Genomic DNA, 19916 nt, shown 5'->3' on the forward strand with positions numbered 1-19916 from the left:
ATAACTTGGGAGTGTAAGCGAAACTACACGTTCCACCAACACAAAACCCCGAGCGCGGAGCAGTGTGAGAACCGGCTCACCAGCTGCGAGCCGAGTCTCCTCTATATACATGAGTGAAATCGCCTATATCGCCGTGGAGTAGAGAGCGTGTCAGCTGTGTAAAGGCCGGGGTCAATAGAGCCGATTTCTTCGATATCCCCGGAAGCGTAGGGCGCACATATGGGTCCCGCTGAAACCATTGCGCAGAGGAAGGCCGCGCCACCGGAGTTAAAGGCGATAGGTGGACGACTTGTGGGCTGCGATTATCTTCGGGAGCATAGCTTGTGAGCTCTCCACAGATACTGTGACAGGATGATGCAGAATAGTCCTTGTTAGATGACGTATGCGAATCCGCAGTTTCCCAAAGACTGTATTCGTCGAAATATGTCTTTGGTGATAGCAATGGTTGCAACTCTTGATGAGCTGCAAGGGAGACCGTTGCAGTTGCGAAGAGCTTGACTTATACTGTCTGATGTGCGCGTAAATTTCTCTAGCATGTGTTCGAAAGCGCGGCAGTACTGTATCGCAAAAATTCCAAAAAGATTGCTGTGTACTGCTGCAGCTTTGACTGAACCAACGGGCCCCATAAATTTCTACCCAGAGGTTAGCTTTTCCTTTCAAAATCTGCAGTGTGGGTTCCACGACAGACTCCGGTTTATGACAATTACTAAAAAATGATCAGAGGTACAATAGAAAATGGCATAACCATATATTGCTACCAGACATGGAGTGATGCATTTGAGCGTAAATACCACTAAAGCGCACTCCTCAACTGAAACGCTCAGACGTTGCTCTGCTAAGAAGTTATGGTTGCTGTCTACTGATGTCTTGTTCATACCTGGAGTTAAGTCACGGAAGAGGCCCAAATACAGACGAAATACATGAGGCCCAAATTCAGGGGAAGACACGCTGCAATTTTTGTGAATTATGTAATCTCTTTATTATCTATAACACGCGCATACCGATATTCATTATGGGGTTTAACGGGGTTGGAAACGCACGCAGAGTCGGTGCGGATCTAAATCATAACTTCGCTGCGCTCCCCGCATGTGGGGGCGAAGTAGGGTTCCTAGTCGGAATGACTCATTGCTTGGGATAATTTAGGATCGCAGATTAAGTGTGTCGGGAAGTGACTGTTAAAAACATATTGCCGTAAACTTAATATTCGGCACATCAGGCCTCTTGCTTTCCACTGTAAGAGCGCAGCGCCTCGGACTTATAAAACGTGGGAAGTGTAAGCTTCAAATTCAGTGGCAGATCGGCGTGTGATGTGCCGTTTGCAGAGTGGGAATTAGACAAGGCCATAAGACACACCGAACTGCTGCAACCTCAGAACCTTAGTACATAAGCAACATATTTTTTTTTAAATAATATTCAAAATAAACTTGCGATTCTTTCTTTCCTTATTCAGAGCTTGCAAAAAAGCAAGTTACTTTGCTATACACTGGTAGTAGTTTAAAATGTATAAACCCCAGAGCTGGGAACAACAGGACTAAAGGCACACATAAATTAGACGCGTAGCTACTAACACTTTCGACGATACGGACTTGGAAAGTTTGTGAATGAGAGTCAACATATATAGAAGAATATTTCCTATTAAAAACACCAAATACCTTTAAATATAACACGTGCGCAACAGCAGGCTCTAAGCCTACGCTGAACTGTCTTCGGGTAATAGTTATATCGCTAGCAATTTAACATGTGTAATTTAATTAGACGATATGTTACACCTCAGCTTGTCATGGGCGATTGTCACTTTTTAGCCTACGAGCGGCTGGCATCGTCATGGATGTCTCGATGCTTTTTAAATATCTTTTGACGAGATGTGTGCGCAAAATGGTGCTCTCACTACAACATGGGCTGCCGCACTACTTTTATCCGGCCTTTTATTCAATTAAATTTTTCACTCAACTTGGCAGAGTGCACTCTGTGTGTAGAGGCTCAATCTGCTAACATGACACTTTGCCACGCTTTCAAGCAAACATGGCATCGCCCGTACAGTTTTATACTGGGAAGAATATCCTCCGTCCATTGATGTGAATGCCGATTTAGAGTTTTGTCATTTAAGTGAAGAAGGTATATCCAGGCAACACCCTCAGTAAAACGAGGATCTAGTTCAGATGGCGCGAAATGGCTGTGTGAAGAGCGGTGTGTTTTGATTGCTCCCTTTTAGTTGGTAGTCTCCTGCAGTTTTGGGAGAATTAATAAAACAGCAGCGCGTTTCTGTAATGCTAATTAAAGCGAACCCTTTCATTGTGAGGTTAAAAGGATAGACAATGCGGAATGGCTAATGAAACATTCTTTGTTATGCATTGTTCTTAACGCACATCTTTTTATGCCAACATGTCATTGCATTATTTAATATTATACGAAATAAGCTATTTATGAACACTTGGTATTTAATGATTCTATAAGGGAATAGCAGCAAACACAAATTGGTAAGAGTTTACTATCTACGGTATGTTCAACGAGTAGACGTGCAAAAGAAGGTGTTTATTCTTGCATTGAAGAATGCACTTAAGCTCCATCTTAGGAGCTTAACTGCATAAGAGCTTAAGAAAGACCTTAAGCTCCTTCTTAGGAGCTAAATTGCCTTCTTCAATGGAAGAATGAACACCTTCTTTCGCACGCTTACTCGTTCAACACATCGTGGATATGAAACCCCTACCAATTTTTGTTTACTGCTACTCAAATATAGAATCATGCAAAACAAAAGGTTCAAAAATAGCTTATTTCCTATAATAATAAATGCTGCAATCGGTATGTTGGAAGCAAAAGATGCGCGTTACGAAGAATTCATGGCAACAAAATGTTTTATTAGCCATTATGCATTGCCCAGTCTTTTAACCTCAGAAAGAAAGGGCTCCCTATTTAAAAATCCCGTAACGCGGCAAACCGGATTTTACCGGCACATGTCGGTTACATATCGGTCTGGTATAGATCCCAAACTGAACAGACCAGTCCGGTATGTAACTCAAAACCGGACAGGCTGGTCCGGTACGGAGCTCAAACCGGACAAACCAGTCTGGTTCAAAGTGCAAATCGCCCATATGGTTCAGAGCGCAAATCGGACAGAGCAGACCTGTATTCACAGAGCTGTGCCGAGTGGTTTTGTCACCTGGGCTGCACATGGATTGCTGTAAACCTTTGAGGGGGGGGGGGGGGGGGGGGGAGCAGCCGGTGCATAAGCGCGATAACACAAACATGGTATTGTTGAACTTTTTTTTTTATTCTGAAAACACACCCAGAACACTTCCTGTTTGCAGAGGCGCGTTTATCGAGCAAGCAACTGCCCCAGAGAAAAAGAGTAGCATGAAAAGCTGGTGCGTTGCCTGCACCGGCGCCTTATCAAGCAATGTGCGCAATGCCGCGCTTCCTTATCATAACCATGTGCTCGCGCGCTGTCGGATTTCGCTTTCGTGGAGCTCGCCGCGATGCTGATGCCATGTTTGCTGGCTGACGCTGGACGGAGGAACGGACGGACAAGGCTGAACCCGAGCTGTTAAATTATCCACCTACCCATCGACTCAAGAAATTTTTCTCCAACTGCAGTCAGTCAGCCAAATTCCGAACCTGTTTTAGCACATAATACGGAGCTGTCTTCACTTTGCAGGCAGCATGTAGTAAGCAAATACCTTACGTAGATATACGTCATCTGCCCTTAAGGCGTGCCCTCCCGAAAAAAGTTTCTGGCTACGCGCCTGCCTGTGTTGGACGAATCATCTTGCAGAACAAATCTTTCCTGCCCCCCCCCCCCCCCCCCGGACGACTCGCGCGTCCGCGCTGGGCTGGGCCGTCTGCTGTGCAGAGAACAGTAGCGTTGCTTCCGTCGGCGTAACGCGCAGGTGTGCGGGACTACGCTTTGTGCATCGCTTCTCGGTATATCGGCATAATGGTCTGTGGCTTGAGTGTGCGGGAAACAAAGCTTTATGTTCTCGCACATTTCGTGTTGCCTTTATATAAGATATTCTGCTTACAGTGGTACCTAATAGATATCGCACTCGTTTGTAGCAATAATTTTGATTATCAGCGACTTCGGTCTGTTTTAGACAACAATAATAATAATTGGTTTTGGGGGAAAGGAAATGGCGCAGTATCTGTCTCATATATCGTTGGACACCTGAACCGCGCCGTATGAGAAGGGATAAGGGAGGGAGTGAAAGAGGAAAGGAAAGCCGTTTTTATTTTATACTATTCTCAATGCGCTACCTGAATTTCTAACAAACAAATTGCCTTTTTCAACTTACGCGTATGTGCGCCACGATCCTCGCGCCCGCTATCCTGTTTCAAAGGAGATGGTACTGTCCTCCATTCATCCATCCTTCCATCCACCCATCCTTCCATCCATCGACCCACCCGCCCATGTATGCATGCATGCATGCATCCTTCCACCCACACACCAACCCATCCATCCATTCTATCACCCACCCACCCACCCACCCACCCACCCATCCATCCATCCATCCATCCATCCATCCATCCATCCATCCATCCATCCATCCATCCATCCATCCATCCATCCATCCATCCATCCATCCATCCATCCATCCATCCATCCATCCATTCACCCGTCCGTCCGTCCCTCCGTGCGTCCGTCCGTCCAACTGTCCATTCATTCTTTCTATTGCGCTTGAACAGTAAATAACAGAATAACTGGCAACGAAAGATTCAGTGTTGGGAGATAAAAACATGGTTAGGTAAAATTGGGATATTCCTCGTAGCTTCTCTCAAGCTGCCTTCCAGCATGTCTGTTTTATGCTCAAAATGCTTCTGAGTTCAAAGACGCGTAGAGCGCATTTATACCATCGATCGCTGAATACACGCTTGAAAGAGTTGTCCACGAGTGGTCAACGGGGAGGTTGTCGAAGAAGTAAAAGTGGCACTCTGGTACCCGCACGCGGTTTGCGCATTTAAGCACAGCAAGTTTCAGAAAAAAACTCGGCCGAAAGCCTCAATAGCACATTAATAGGGGTATTTTTTGTTACCAGGTGCGAATATCATTAAGGCGCCCTTAATAACCCCTTTTTTAATAAAAATACAACTTTCATCATAAAGCTTTAGGTAATATTCCGTATATTACGCTTACGTATCATGGACCAACCATAGTTTTCTTGATGGTATGCCGTTTTATTGAAGAACGCCTGAAAGAAACAAGAAAAGAATCATTAACTTCAGCGTTCGCAGCATTGCAACATCTGACAACCAAAATGGAACATATTGCCGACTGTACCATAACTGAGATCAGGAGCACATGCCTGTTTAGAACTGGGATCCAGTCACGCGTGATGTACTCGGAAGGCCATGCGGAGGCGCATCTCTTTAGGCAGAGGTTAATCAATGTTCGGTTGAGAGATGATATTTTGTTCGAAGACAGAGGAGACACTTCATATAGCGACGGAAATACGGCTGTACTTTTTTACTGATGCCTTCATTGCCTAGCACCTGCGTTCACAATCTCATTGTTTGAACCGTGAACATACGGTGTGAGCATAAAATATCATGACACCGTGAAAGTATTGTACTCGAAATGCCAACGTTGTCACTTTATTTCTGTTTTTGCTGGAAACCTGGCTGCGACGAAAAACCCCCGCCTTTCCCTCCATGCACCGCACTTCTGCCTGGCCTGCCTGGCCTGCCTGGCCTGCCTGGCCTGCCTGGCCTGCCTGTCTGTCTGTCTGTCTGGGAGGTGCGGGCTGGGCAAAATTATTTTTCTTTCTTTTTCTTTGCCCACACTAATATATATCTGTCTGTCTATCTGCCTCTCTGCCTGCCTGCCTCTCTGCCTCTCTGCCTGCCTCTCTGCCTCTCCGTCCGTCCGTCCGTCCGTCCGTCCGTCCGTCCGTCCGTCCGTCCGTCCGTCTGTCTGTCTGTCTGTCTGTCTGTCTGTCTGTCTGTCTGTCTGTCTGTCTGTCTGTCTGTCTGTCTGTCTGTCTGTCTGTCTGTCTGTCTGTCTGTCTGTCTGTCTGTCTGTCTGTCTGTCTGTCTGTCGGTATTTCGGTCTGTCTGTGTGTCTGTCTGAAGTCAGTTATCTAGCAGACTGCTCACTTGCCCACCGGGTGATGGGCATCCTGCCCACCATATCAGGAAGCAACAGCTAATTTAATCGTGAGAGGATACTCGAGAATAAGAACCTCGGTCGCAACCCAACCCAGGCAACCCAAGTCCCCAGAAGGCAGCACTTGCCATCGCATCTGCCTTGCGCCACTAACCACTGCTCACCTGCCCACCGGCTATACCTTCGCAAGAAAGTCACCCGCGGGCAGGTTAGCAGGTGTTGCCATGTCCTCCTTTCACTTTTAAGGCGGAAACCTTTAATGGCTCACCGTCCGTCCGTAACTCTGTCCGGAAAATCTCTCACACTATGACGTCATCAGTAGCATAATTGCTATAACCCATATAACCATAACAAATACTACGCAATGGGTGATTAGTAATTTGCCATTATTTAGTAAATATTGATTGTTTTGTACTTAAAAATTAATTATAATAAATAACGGAAGCACAAATGGATAAAAGGAAAATAGGAATAGAAGAAAACAATGAAATAAAAATTAAAGAAATAAAAACAAAATAGAAAGGCATAAAAAGGTAAAAATTACAATAAAAAAAAAATAAGGCATTAAAAACTTCAGAAAAAGCCGCTGAAAAAGGCTTTCACCTCGCACACTTTAGGTCACCAAAGTTCCTCCTGAAATGTTTTGCTCGAAAGAACACAGGCTCCAGTAACCACCTTAACCTAGCAGAGCAGCGCAGGACCGAACCATATCATGCAAGCGCGCATATGCTCATTTGGGTAATTGGCCTAAATTGACTGCCATTTTTTAACACGGTTTAACATCTCAGAGTGACTCCGGCTTTGAAGTAAGCAGTATTGCAGGCCTCCGGATAATTTCAGCCACCTAGGGTTTTTAACGTGCACTAAGATCACACAGTACAAGGGCCTCTCGCATTTCGCCTGCATCGAGGTGCGACTGCCGTGGCCTGGATCGAACCCGCGACTTTCGGTTCAGCAGCAGAGTGCCATAACCACTGATCTACCGCGGCGGCTCCTCAGTGCGTTAAGTCCACTAATTTCTTGCAAAATAATAGCGACCAAAACATCTTTTAACGCAACAGCGTTAAGAAGCTCGTGTCCCAGTGAAGCTAGTGTCGTCAGCGACGGCCACGAGCGAAAAATTCATAAAGCATGGCGTGAGTGAAGAATCCCAGAAGCATTAATAAATTAAACGAGGAAAAAATTGGTCGAGTTGGCATCGAACCAGGGCCACCGGAGTGTTAGACGAGCACGCTAACCACTTCTCCACGCCAGCTATTTTTTCTCTTTATTTCCTTTTTAGACAGTTTACAACAGATCACAAACATGTTCTGCACTACATCCTCAAAGATCAGGAGCGGACATGCGTTTCACTCACGTGAGAAAATCATATCTGTTTCAAAGAACACAAGTCTTCCATGAACTCGATAACTTCAGCTCCAAAACAAAGCTCCTTATACACTTCAAGGAGCTTAAATATGTTTTCCACGAACTAATCTCGGACAGACCGCGCATCTTCATCGTAGTGTCGTACAAGCATCCTGCTCGCAAATGCTGTGCAGGCCGAGAAGGAAAATCACATCGTATTTATAAAGATCCGCCTCAACGTCCAGGAATCGTATCTCATACGGCTTCAAGGGTAAGTCTTTTTTATTGTGCGCTGGAGCACATCCCAAAACAGCACCGCATCCCAGCAATGAATAAAGACGTGTTCCATTGACTCTGGTTTGTGACATAACGAGCAGTCAGCACCCCATGGTAAAAACAATCCATTCTCCTCCATCCGTGTTTTAACCGGCAACGTACCAGTGCGCAACTTGAAGAAAAATGTCTTCACACCAGCTGGAACTACCAATTTCCTTACTCTTTATAAAACATTTCCTCCTTGGCCTCCACTATACAGAGATCGATATATTGGCTCAGGGAAGACGTAGTCAAGCAAATCTTTCAGCAATTTCCTAAGCGTGACATTTGAAAGGTATCCCAAACGGAACCAAGCATTCAGAAAGTGGAAAGCAAAGACCACTTCTTTCAAAAATATACTTGCACTGTATCGCATCCCATCTACAGTGGAAATAACATAGTTCGGCAAAGTCGAAGAAAGCCTCACTTGAATAAAAGTCCGCAGGAAAGGGTCGCGTTGTTCTCGAATAAACAAATATTGACACCACCTGCCTCAGGTATAAGTTTGGCAAAGGAAGACCCCCTTTTCTCAAACGCAGAAATAAATTATCACGTTTAGTACTCTTCCATGATCACTGCGAAACAAAAACGGCAAAGAGACGATGAAACTTATGAATCTTAAGTCGAGAGCACAAAAGGACCTGCAGCAAATAGCACGGTTTTGAAACCAGGTATACACTACTTAAGTTTGCGCGCGCGAAAATGGACAGTTCTTCTCCCGACCGTTTCTGTGTACGCGTGGACAGTTCTTGAAATTTCTCCTTCCAAAAGTCATCGTTTATCTCGATACTTGTCAAGAGGAACACCTAGGTACTTGGAAGAGACTTGTGACCTTTTTACACTTGCATAAAACAAAGGAGGGATGTCGAGTTCCTATGCTAAAGTCCCGCACATTTGTCCAGATTAACTACGCTATTGGTTACATCACAAAACCTGCGAACAACCGACATCGCATGTTCTATGCTGCTGTGATCGCTACATAAAACTGCCACATCATCGGCATAAGCCAAGACTTGAATTTCACATGCTCCTATTTCTAAACCACGAATAGAGCTGTTATTTGTTACATTCTGGCAAAGTGGCTCCAGGTACAGAGCGAAAAGTAGCCGTGACAATGGGCAGTCTTGCCGTAGGAATGCTCTCACGACAATTCTGTCCGTGTGCTCTCGGTTAAGCCATTTTAACCCATTTTAACATTACTTCCCCAACCAAGACACATTCCACGTTTTTAAAAAGAATGTCATGACATACACGGTTAAAGGCCTTCTCTAAATGAACCTGCAACATGGCTACTCGCCTAAAGTCAGCGTCACAGCATTCCAGTAAACTTCGAGTGACATGAACATTCGTGAAGATGGTCCGCTCTTGAATTCCACACGTCTGGTGGGGGCCGACCAAGATGTCCATAACTGACTGCGAACGTTTCGCTAATACTTTCATAAAAATTTTATAATCAACATTAGTAAGCGTTATCGACCGATAACCAGTAACCTGCTCAAGGTTAGCAGGATTGTCAGTTTTCGTTATAGTGCTGTATGCGCACGAGAAAGTGACGATGCTAAAAAAGCCATTCTAAATGACTCTTCGTAAACGCGTTCTAAAATGACAGAAAATTCGCATTTGAACTCGATATAAACTTCTGCCGCTATCCCATCAGGACCTGGCGATTTCCCCAAGGGAAGATCATCAATAGCGTATTCCAATTCCGCTGTTGATACGTCAGCAGACAGGATGTCAGTGTCTTCACTGGTCAGTTGGGGTAATAGATTTAAAAATTCAGCCTGAAAGGCCTGTACATCCGCCGATTTGGAAGCGAAAAAATCACGGTAATACTGACTGAAAGCCTCCCTTATCACCTTCAGATCGTCCGTCAGAGTACCACTGTTTTCAAAGTTCTTCGATATCTTTCCTTCTAGAATATCTTTTTTCTGTCATCAAATTGCGCCAACTGGGCATATCATCTCCCAGCAAGCGATCCGTTCGCGTTCAGATTGAGGCTCCCAGAAACCTGGTCACACCGATAGCCTCAAGCTTATCTTTAACTACGCTGATAAGATCAGTGTATAGACCCGGAGCTCTAATTGCTTCTACAATTAATTCTTTCAACGTCTGTTTTGGGTTCTTTTGCTCAGCTTTTTCAGAGTGTTTGATTTCAACGACCTTTCGATAGCCCTCATTTTGAAGTCAGCTTTAAATACCTCCCACTTCTCTGTCCAACTTTTCTCATAACTCAACCATGTTTTTCTAACACGTTCCTTGCTTCTAAAGAAACGTATCGTCCTTTAATAATTTTCAATTGAGCTTCTACAAGTCCCAGTTGAATTTCGCTTGAGGTGAGAGGTTCTTTCCCATGATTAATATGACGCAACAGTGATCGCTAAATGGAACCGGTTCGAAGATGGAGTTATCGCTACACACCTCTGCTTGTTTTTCGATACCAAGAAAGTTCTCAATTAACAGAACACAGCCCGCTAATGTACCCACTGCATGACTAGCACGCACGATATAACGCGACTTAAACTGCGCAACCACAGCGTCCGTCGCACTCTCACACTCCATCTTTGTTTCTTGTACTGCAAGAATGTCAAGGTCTTTCTGGCACAACAAACGTGTTAGCTGGCATTGTTTACGCCTAGCTGCTAGTGCACGCCCGTTTAACGAGCAACATTTTAAATTTGACGGAAGACAAGCCACGCTGAAGATCGTGAGCACGAACAGGATACAGGTGGCTTAGCAGGCGTGCCCCTTACCCCATGAGAAGGAATGATTAATCAGCGCGCCTTGCGCCGCGTACGGGAGACGCGGACGAATACCGAGACTCGGGCACATGCTTTCCTTTGGCCCCGGTGGCTCTGCGCCAATGGCGCTCGAGGCGTTGCAACCTGACCTCGGTGGAAGGTTGTGAAGGGGATGGCAACACCTTCTTGGAACGCTTAGCCAGGCCGAAGGTGTCATCTTGTGATGCCGTGTCATCCTGGACGGACTCCGCTTCGGTGTTCATGGCAGACACCTGGTCGCTCATCGGCTGTGTTTCAGTCGCGTTGTTCACAGGACCTTGCTCGTTAGGCGTCTCGCTCGATGCTTTCGCATTTTCGTCACGGACGTTTCCTTGTTACCCAGACGCACTCTTATTCCGTCAGTCAACAGGGGCCGCCGTTTCAGCTTCTTCGATGTCCATTATGTCCTCTTTATCGTCACAGCCCTCTGAGGCGGCCTCTGTCACATTGGCCTACGTACGTATGCAGTCCTCACGGACATGACCAAAGACTCCGCACTTAGTGCAGCGAGGCGTCTGGCAGTCGCAGCGGATATGACCGCATCTGCGACAGCAGAGACAAACAGTTGCCCTACCGGGCACAACAACAAGGACGATGCCCCCGTAGAACTTGAAAAGATCCGGCAGCTCCTCCACCGTGAACCCCTCTTTAAGCATCATTCTAGGGACGCGTGTTGTTGACTCAGCTGATTGAAATCCTGGAACATTCCATTCCTCATGCCGAATTTCCATCGCTTCTCCAAACTCGCTCAGAGCCTTCCGAAGGGTCTCATTGGATATTTGGAATGGCACCCAGCTAATCTTCACCTTGAACTCCTTTCGACCAAGGTCAATAATGGCACAGTAGCCGCCTTTCGCACTTACGCTCCCGGCCGCATGTACATCGTCCTTCGCCTTATGGGTGCGGAAAACCACGAGCCAGAGGTGGCTCATCTGGTAAGCACCAATGCCGCTGACATCCATCCTTCAGGACGCCGTCCTCTTCTAATGGTTGATGAAAGTCTTCTGTTCGATTGGGACGCTTCGAGGTGTCACCGTGCAAGAAAACACACAAACGCATACTTTCGTCAGACGGCAGCGTCGGAAGCAGAAGGAGTTGACCAGGAGGTGGTCCAGAAACTGATTCATTCCGGCCATCAGAGGCCGTTGCAACACCTCGCTCGGAGCGAGCAATTTCTGCCTCCGTCTATAAGGGTAGCCAATAAATAGGCGCATATGTTCGTGCGCAGGTGGCGAGGAATAACGAGTGACCACTTGCGGTCGTCGGTGCTGTAGTTCCGGCGATAGAGGAGGTTATCGCGAATCACGAAGTGGGAAGCATGGCGGCGGAGAGCACGGGATTGAGAAGCAGCCGTGGGGTTGGAGAGAAAGTCGAGAAGAGAAGCGATCCAGGGGTCAGTACGTTGCGCTGAGGGCATGTCGCTAATGTGAAGGGACGACGGGGAGACGTCAGAGGTGGAAAGGCTGGCGATCTCAGCTGGAAGTGGGCAGCGGGGCAGGGCATCAGCGTCTTGATGCTTTCGGCCGGAACGATAGACAACGCGGATGTCATATTCTTGCAGACGAAGAGCGCACCTGGCAAGGCGACCGGATGGGTCTTTCAAGGAAGAAAGCTAACAAAGCGCATGATGGTCCGTCACAACGTCAAAAGAGCGGCCATAGAGGTACGGGCGGAATTTGGCAAGGGCCCATACGATGGCCAAACACTCTTTTTCGCTTACGGAGTAAATAGTTTCAGCCTTCGTAAGTGCGCGGCTTGCGTAGGCCACAACGTATTCATCAAAACCACAGATGCGCTGGGCGAGTACGGCGCCGAGGCCGACACCACTGGCGTTCGTGTGGACCTCGGTAGGAGCGGTCGAGTCGAAATGGCGCAGTATGGGCGGCGCTGTGAGGAGGTGGCACAAGGTGTTATACGCATCGTCGCACGCCGGAGACCACATCGATAAGTCGGAACTGCCGGACAGTTGTGTTAAAGGCGCAGCAATCGAAGCAAAGTTGCGAATAAACCTCCGAAAGTAAGAGCACAGACCTAAGATGCTGCGCAAATCTTTGATGGAAGTGGGTTTGGGAAAGTCTGCGACAGCGCGAAGTTTAGCTGGGTCGGGATGAACGCCTTGTTTAGAGACAACGTGTCCTAAAATTCTCACCTGACGCGCTGCAAAACGGCATTTCTTTAAGTTGAGCTACAGACCAGCGTCAGAAAGGCAGGTCAAAACGTGCTTCAGGCGGGATAGATGGGTTTCAAAGTCGGGGGAAAAGACGACAATATCGTCGAGATAGCACAGACACATATTCCACTTGAGTCCACGTAAAATGGTGTCCAGCATCTGTTCGAAGGTAGCAGGGGCATTACAAAGGCCGAATGGCATCAGAGTAAATTCATACAATCCGTCGGGTGTCACAAAAGCAGTTTTGGGACGATCGGCCGCTTCCATGGGTACCTGCCAGTACCCAGAACGTAAATCGAGGGAGGAAAAGAGCTCCGCCCCTTGCAAACAGTCCAGAGCGTCATCTATGCGGGGGAGCGGATACACATCCTTGCGCGTTATCTTATTAAGGCGGCGGTAATCGACACAGAAGCGTATGAAGCCATCTTTCTTTTTCACAAGGACCACAGGCGATGCCCAAGGGCTACTTAAGGGCTGAATGACGCCGTTTTTAAGCATTTGGTCGAGTTGCTCTGTAATAGTCTGGCGCTCGGTTGGAGACACACGATAGGGGCGCTGCCGCAGCGGCGCGTGGGCGCCATTGTCGATGCGATGGGTGACGGTGGAAGTTCGGCCCAAAGAAGTCTGGTGAGCGTCGAAGGAGGAGCGAAATTGATGAAGGAGGTCGAGAAGCTGTGTTCTGTGCGGCAGGGGAAGATCGGCGTCGATGGAGCGCAAGAACAATTCGGTAGAAGAGCGATCTGGCGTAGAGGCAGGAGGGCTGAGCGCGTTCATGGCGAGGAGCGGTGTATCGTCGGTCTCCTCGCGGATGAGCAGAGATGCGATGGGCTGCACACTGCCGAGGCATTCACCAAAGTGCCGAGCGGTAGGGCAGGAAAACGTGTTAGAAACCAACAGTATCGAAAGGCCAGCGGACACAGTCGGTACGGCGTATGGCAGAGGGAGACACTTGCGGTGCAGAAAAGTATGGCCTGTAGTAAAGAGGGTAGTGACGGCACCGATAGCGTCGCAAGACAAGTGTACAAGAACGGAAGAGCACGGGGGAATGTCGATGTCTTCGGCGGCGAGGGCTTTAACACAGGCAACTGGAGGAATAGCGTCCAGAAAATTATTGGGCAGAGAAGAGAACCCGACTTCCGCTCGAGCACAGTCGATGATAGCTTCAGGGACGGAAAGGAAATCCCAGCCCAGAATAACAGGATGGGAACAGGAAGGCAGCACGACGAATTCTACCGTGTAGAGGGAGTCCTGAATCACAACTCGTGTGGTACACGCTGCGGACGGCTTGATGTGCTTAGCGCTGGCCGTACGGAGCGAGAGTCCAGCAATCGGCGTTTTTACCTTCTTCAACGAACTACAAAACTTTTCGTCCATAACAGAAATCGTAGCAGCGGTGTCCACAAAGGCCAAGGCAGTAATTCCCTCGACAGAAATTTTGATCACATTAGCAGGAGATATGTGAGGCCTTGGAAAGTTCGACGGGGACGCAGTTCTCGCCTCAGGAACTGCGGCACCTAGTTTTCCTCCTGAGGGAGATTGGGGCGACGTCGCATAGGAGAAACGGAGCGGCGCCTCGGTGAAGGTGAACGGCGTCCAGAAAGGGCTGAACGGTCAGGAGAAAAAGGACGACTAGACGGCGGCTCAGCAGATCCGGAGTACTGACTCGTGGAAGGCCAGTACGCGGGAGCTGGAGGAGGGGGGGCGTAGACTGGGAGACGGCGGCGGCAAAGCCGGGCGACATGACCAGGCAAGCCGCAATTGTAGCAGATAGGCCGGTTGTCGATGGCGCGCCAGGGATTGCTGAGTCGCGGAGCCGGCCGAAGAGAAAGAGCCACCGCTCGCGCAGGTGTTGGAGGCAAAGCATAGGTATGCGGTCGAGGTCTGGCGACGACGTCCGCGTATGTCAGCGAAGCGGCCATAGGGGGCGGCGTCTGGTCGACAACGTCCGCGTATGTCAGCGGAGCGGCGACAGGTGCTGGCGGATGGGCGGGCGGAAGAGCCTCGGCAACCTGCTCTTGGATGCCGTGTCGAAGGTCCGGAGCCAAATCTGGAGCTTGCCCTGTAGGGTTCGGCAGAAGAGAAAGCTGACGCGCCACTTCTTCCGGAACAAAGTCATTGATTTGTTGCAGCAGTGATGAGGTGTCAGGTGTTGGCGTTAGTCAAGCAAGCGACTCAACCTGTCGAAGGTGCTGTCGAGTCAGGAGCCTCTGCTTCCGCAGCTCCTCGAAGCTTTGGCAGAGGGTGACGACTTCAGCAACGGTGCGCAAGTCCCGCGCTACCAGCATCTGAAAGGCCTCGTCGTCAACACCCTTCAAAATGTGTTTAATCTTGTCAGCATCTGACATGTTCAGGTTGACACGCTTGCATAGGTCAATGACGTCTTCGATGTAACTGGTAAAGCTTTCGCCGACCAGCTGAGACCGTTCACGCAAGCGTTGCTCGGCGCGGAGTTTCCGGACAGCAGGACGACCAAACACTTCGGAGAAGGTTGTCTTGAAAGCAGACCAGGTACGAATGTCCACCTCGTGGTTCCGATACCACAGGTTCGCAACGCCGCTGAGATAAAAAAATACGTTATTTAGTTTGGTGGCATCGTCGCATTTGTTGTAAAGGCTCACCCTCTCGTAAGACGTGAGCCAATCTTCGACATCCTGCTCATCGATCCCACTGAAGATGGCCGGGTCCCGTTGGCGAAGGGAGCCGGCGCAGGTAACAGCTGGGCCCACTTGCACGGCTTGATGTTGAACGTCGTGAGGCATCGCAGGTGGCGGGAGAGTACGGTTGCGCAATTCCAGGGCTGTTACCCAGCAGGTCCACCAAATGTAAGGCGGGGGTTTATTTAAAAGAGCTGGGAGGAAGGAAGCAGCGGCGAGAACAATCCGAGGGCAACCAGGTCGGGCACAGACACACGTCGCGATAGCAATACGGCTGACGCGAAGGGCCATATTCTTCGTTTTCACGAGTCATCTGCTTTGTCTGGGTCCTCATCTTCTTCACAACGCCTAATTTGTTCATATCATGAACTCTCGGATATCGCTTTGCGAAGATAAGCAGGTTATCTTTTTCTCCGTTACCATTGTTCATTTTGATGAGGGATTGCGAAATTCTTCATATAATGCATTAATTATATGAGACCGTAAAAGACAGTCGGATTTTTTCATAAATTTCATTGCATTGGGATTTAAGGTACTTTTCAATGTTTAATAAGGCTAAACTTTTATAAACAGATGTCTTCAAATCTTTACCAAATTGACAACGTGCGAGCAAAGAGCAATGAAATCGTTCCTACAACTTGAGATTCCCGAGTAATGTGTATTGTCATTCTTTATAGCCTGTTCGAACCCTGTACTGGTAAGCATTGTTTTATTGTTATTTTTTATGCAATATATAGCTTTAATTCTGGTTTGGTTTATGAGGGTTTAACGTCCCAAAGCGACTCAGGCTATGAGAGACGCCGTAGTGAAGGGCTGCGGAAATTTTGACCACCTGGGGTTCTTTAACGTGCACTGACATCGCAGAGTACACGGGCCTCTAGAATTCACAGCTTTAATTCTGTAGTAAAAGAAAGTTCCATATGGTGTAATACAGTAAGTTATACTGATTCACCTAATGACATCTGTGTTATCCTTACGTTGATTATGGCTGTATCTCTAAGGTTGTACAAAATTCTAAAGCAGCTCTGAGTCGACTACACAAGTACTTCACGCCACTGTTTTCGATGAAAGGTCACATAAATGAACCCAAGATACTTGGCCACTGCTCCAAATGCAATGTAACAACTACGCAAGGATTGCAATACGAATGATTTAAGAGAAGCGGCTCAATTAATACAACTTATTTCGGCGGGTTGCTGAAAGGCATAAGCTTTATTTTCTGGGATTATGTAATGTTGGGACTTTTTTCATTACGTTGAAATCTGTGTCACCCGCCGAAACTTTTTTACGTCCCGAGCCAAGTCGTGGGATATCTAGAGATCTAGTGCAGTGTCTTCTGCATATAAGAACATTCTTAATGCGTTTTCAACATCCCAAAGCACATACACAAGTAGCGAATGTTATGGCTCCAGTGTACAGTCGCGAGTAAAAACGATTATGGTGATGACGTCCACGTAGCGGTGAAAATCGCATCATGCGTCTGGCGAGGCGCCATGCTTTGCATTCACAGTTGACACTTTTTATATAATGGCGTGCTCGCGCGAGGCGTTGCTATCGGCCGCTCCTGTGGCCCGTCAGTGGTGCTAATCTTTTTTGCTCGCGACTGTACTTCCTTTTGAATCCCGAACTCTGCGCGTTTAAAGTGGCTGTATTTCTCCTCGATTTTAAAACACTGCGGTCTATCCACGAAATGCCCCTGATGGAATGGGTGAAATTTATGTCTCAAACCAAAATTTTCTTGATTTTTAGTCTCTCTGACAACATTTCTGTTTTTTAAACTCGGGTTAGTATCTTAAGAACCACACCTTACAACACATTGACGTTGTAGGGTAGATGACAGCATCAGATGTTATTTTTTTTAAATTGGTTTTGGGGGGAAAGGAAATGGCGCAGTATCTGTCTCATATATCGTTGGACACCTGAACCGCGCCGTAAGGGAGGGGTAAAGGAGGGAGTGAAAGAAGAAAGGAAGAGAGAGGTGCCGCAGTGGAGGGCTCCGGAATAATTTCGACCACATGGGGATCTTTAACGTGCACTGACATCGTACAGCACACGGGCGCCTTAGCGTTTTTCCTCCATAAAAACGCAGCCGCCGCGGTCGGGTTCGAACCCGGGAACTCCGGATCAGTAGTCGAGCGCCCTAACCACTGAGCCACCGCGGCGGGGCATCAGATGTTATGAGAACCCGGTGGCTTGAATCTGTTCATTCTGCTTGTGATATTTCATAGCACTGCTCCTGTCTACTGTGGAAAGTGCGGTGTCTGTGCTCATGACCAGGTCGTCTTGTATTCGGAACAGTCTGTATCTCGAGCACGACGCCTCTTATCTATCGTGCAAATAAACTGTGACTGGGTAGCGCTTTGCTACAAAGCTTTACTGAGTAAATTAAATTATGTTTGTCACAAAACGGTGGCATTTTTCGCCATGAAAAGTTTTTGCTATCGTTTCTTTCATTGTAGGCTGCTTTACACGCCCCATTAAGCTGTTTTGCGGAATTCCTATTCTTATTTCTCGATCATTCTGTTCAGTGCAAACTGCTGCATCTGTTCTGTGACCATATATCATGATCGCTGCTACAAAGAACAGGACACTGTAGGAAAGCATGTGATATCAATGCCGACAGTCGAAAACGACTTTCAGCGCCAATGAGGTTCTTGTGCGGTCACATAAAATATTTCACAACAATCAGCGTATTTTGCAGCTAGTGATGAGGTCATCGTTAATGCATATTTTTGGACCGAAAAATGAAGACCAGCACAGATCAATGCCTTACTTTTGTTTAACAGGCACTGCTGGTGGTTCACATCATATATGGTAGCTTCATTTTCAAATGACGCGGCGTTTTTATAAACGTACAATTCAAATAACATACCTTCAAAAGTTTCTCGTTCTCTAGTCTAACTGCGAGCGAAAAGAATTGTCCTTCCTTTATATATATGTTACTTCTGATTGTAGTCGAAGAGTTGGTCTTTCCTCTTGTCGGGGCGTCAACCTGGCCTCCAAAACGACTACGCACCCTCGCCGACACGCGGAACGTGTCTTGGTAGTCTAGCTTCACTTCTGTCCAGCCGCTGAAAGCAGTGAAGAAAAAAAACTTGCTTCAATTTATGCAGAGTAGATTGAGTCAGGTGTTACGTAAAGAGAGGCTTCCAAGTGCCTTGTGGTTCAGCCAAAGTGTTCATCTGAAGGCGCTAAATGTGATGTCTTAGCTGATGACCATACAAGTGATAAATAAAATCGTCCTAATGATGTCGCTGGACGTGATTATGAGATGATAGTGCCGAAAACTAAATGGCATGCTGCATGGTTCTGCATTTATGAGCGAACAGAGCGTCGGATCACAGCGAGGAATAAATGGCGAGAGTATGATTCTAATTATAACGTTGTAGCCCCTATCGCATAGCAACGATATCTACTGCGACAATTCTTTCGGCTCGGAATGCAATCGTAAAGGTGGAAGAAAGGACATACCACTCAGTTTATAGGTTCTCGCAAGGAATCCTGTCCCTTCCAAGCCCACTCGGTCTGCGTTCTCTAGCGGAGCATAGCGGAGCAAAGATGATGCCTTAAGGCGCTTCGTTCCTTCATCCATGGGACAACGCGGGTGACCTGTTTTGATCTGTGGCTACTCGGTCACTTTTGTATACAGCGGCGTCTTTTATTTCAGACGACAAATCAAGAGAGGCATTGAGATATCTATTTCTTTCTGCGATGAATAGTTTTATTTTTATACTGCCAGTTGTTTCGATGGGACTATTGTATGTGGCGTAAAGCTATACCGCTGAGGATTTTTTTCGAAGCCATAGCCGATTCAGAATAGGCGGAGGTACTTTATTCGTTTCCTTTAAATAGCGCCTTTTATACGCGCGTCGTTTTTAGTGAGTAGTTCGGCTGTCGCAAGAATTTGGTCGCGCTAGTGTTCAACCCCAGCTGCACACTGCCCTGTATCACCCAGAGAAAGGAACCGTGAAATAATAGCAGAAACGAATTTGCTCAAGAAATTCACTGAACTTCGATAGCGTTCCTACGTAATTTTTTTAGTAAAGCGTCCAGAATAAAACAAATAGCGGATTTGTTTGGTTGATTCGTTCAGGCGTTCATTCCCGAAATAAAACGCCCTTTGTCTCTCTCTAACGAAAGCGGTGTACTGCAGAAGGATTCACACCGTGTTAATAGTCCGGCTCTCAGCCTTATACCAAGGTGTCGGCATAAGGAATCTCAGTTGGATTGAGCTTTTTAAGGCAACGTGGAGGCCACCACATATTACTGCCGCAGTCTCATGCTGTTGGAGCCACCTTCCTTTAGCAAAGAAGAATTTGATCAACCTCTGTCCCACACGTAACGAGCGATGTCTGGCGACAACCGTGGTTCAGAAGTTTGAGAATAACTCCTATATGTGGCTAACTGGACACCAGATATTCAGTAGCTGCTGATGTGGTTAACTGAAAATATAATATTAAATCGCTGCAAAGACACCGCGCACCACTAGGGACGTACAAGAACTTTACGTATAGTAAAATAAGTAAAACATGAACACTCGCATGCTATATTTTTCTACT

At 47.3% G+C, this 19916-nt stretch overlaps 1 protein-coding gene across 1 annotated transcript in view; it reads right to left on the reverse strand.

Moving 5' to 3' along the window:
- LOC144105152 (uncharacterized) overlaps positions 1-19916 on the reverse strand; it is a 102539-nt gene that overhangs the window by 66756 nt on the left and 15867 nt on the right. Inside the window, exons 3-4 of the mRNA XM_077638319.1 lie at positions 18230-18428; positions 5126-5180 (exon numbers count right to left, since the gene is read on the reverse strand). Of these exons, the coding sequence (XP_077494445.1) occupies positions 5126-5180; positions 18230-18428 (254 nt within the window). The remainder of the gene's footprint in view (positions 1-5125; positions 5181-18229; positions 18429-19916) is intronic.

Source organism: Amblyomma americanum, chromosome 9, assembly GCF_052857255.1.
Source record: "Amblyomma americanum isolate KBUSLIRL-KWMA chromosome 9, ASM5285725v1, whole genome shotgun sequence".
NCBI classification, from domain to species: Eukaryota; Metazoa; Arthropoda; class Arachnida; order Ixodida; family Ixodidae; genus Amblyomma; species Amblyomma americanum.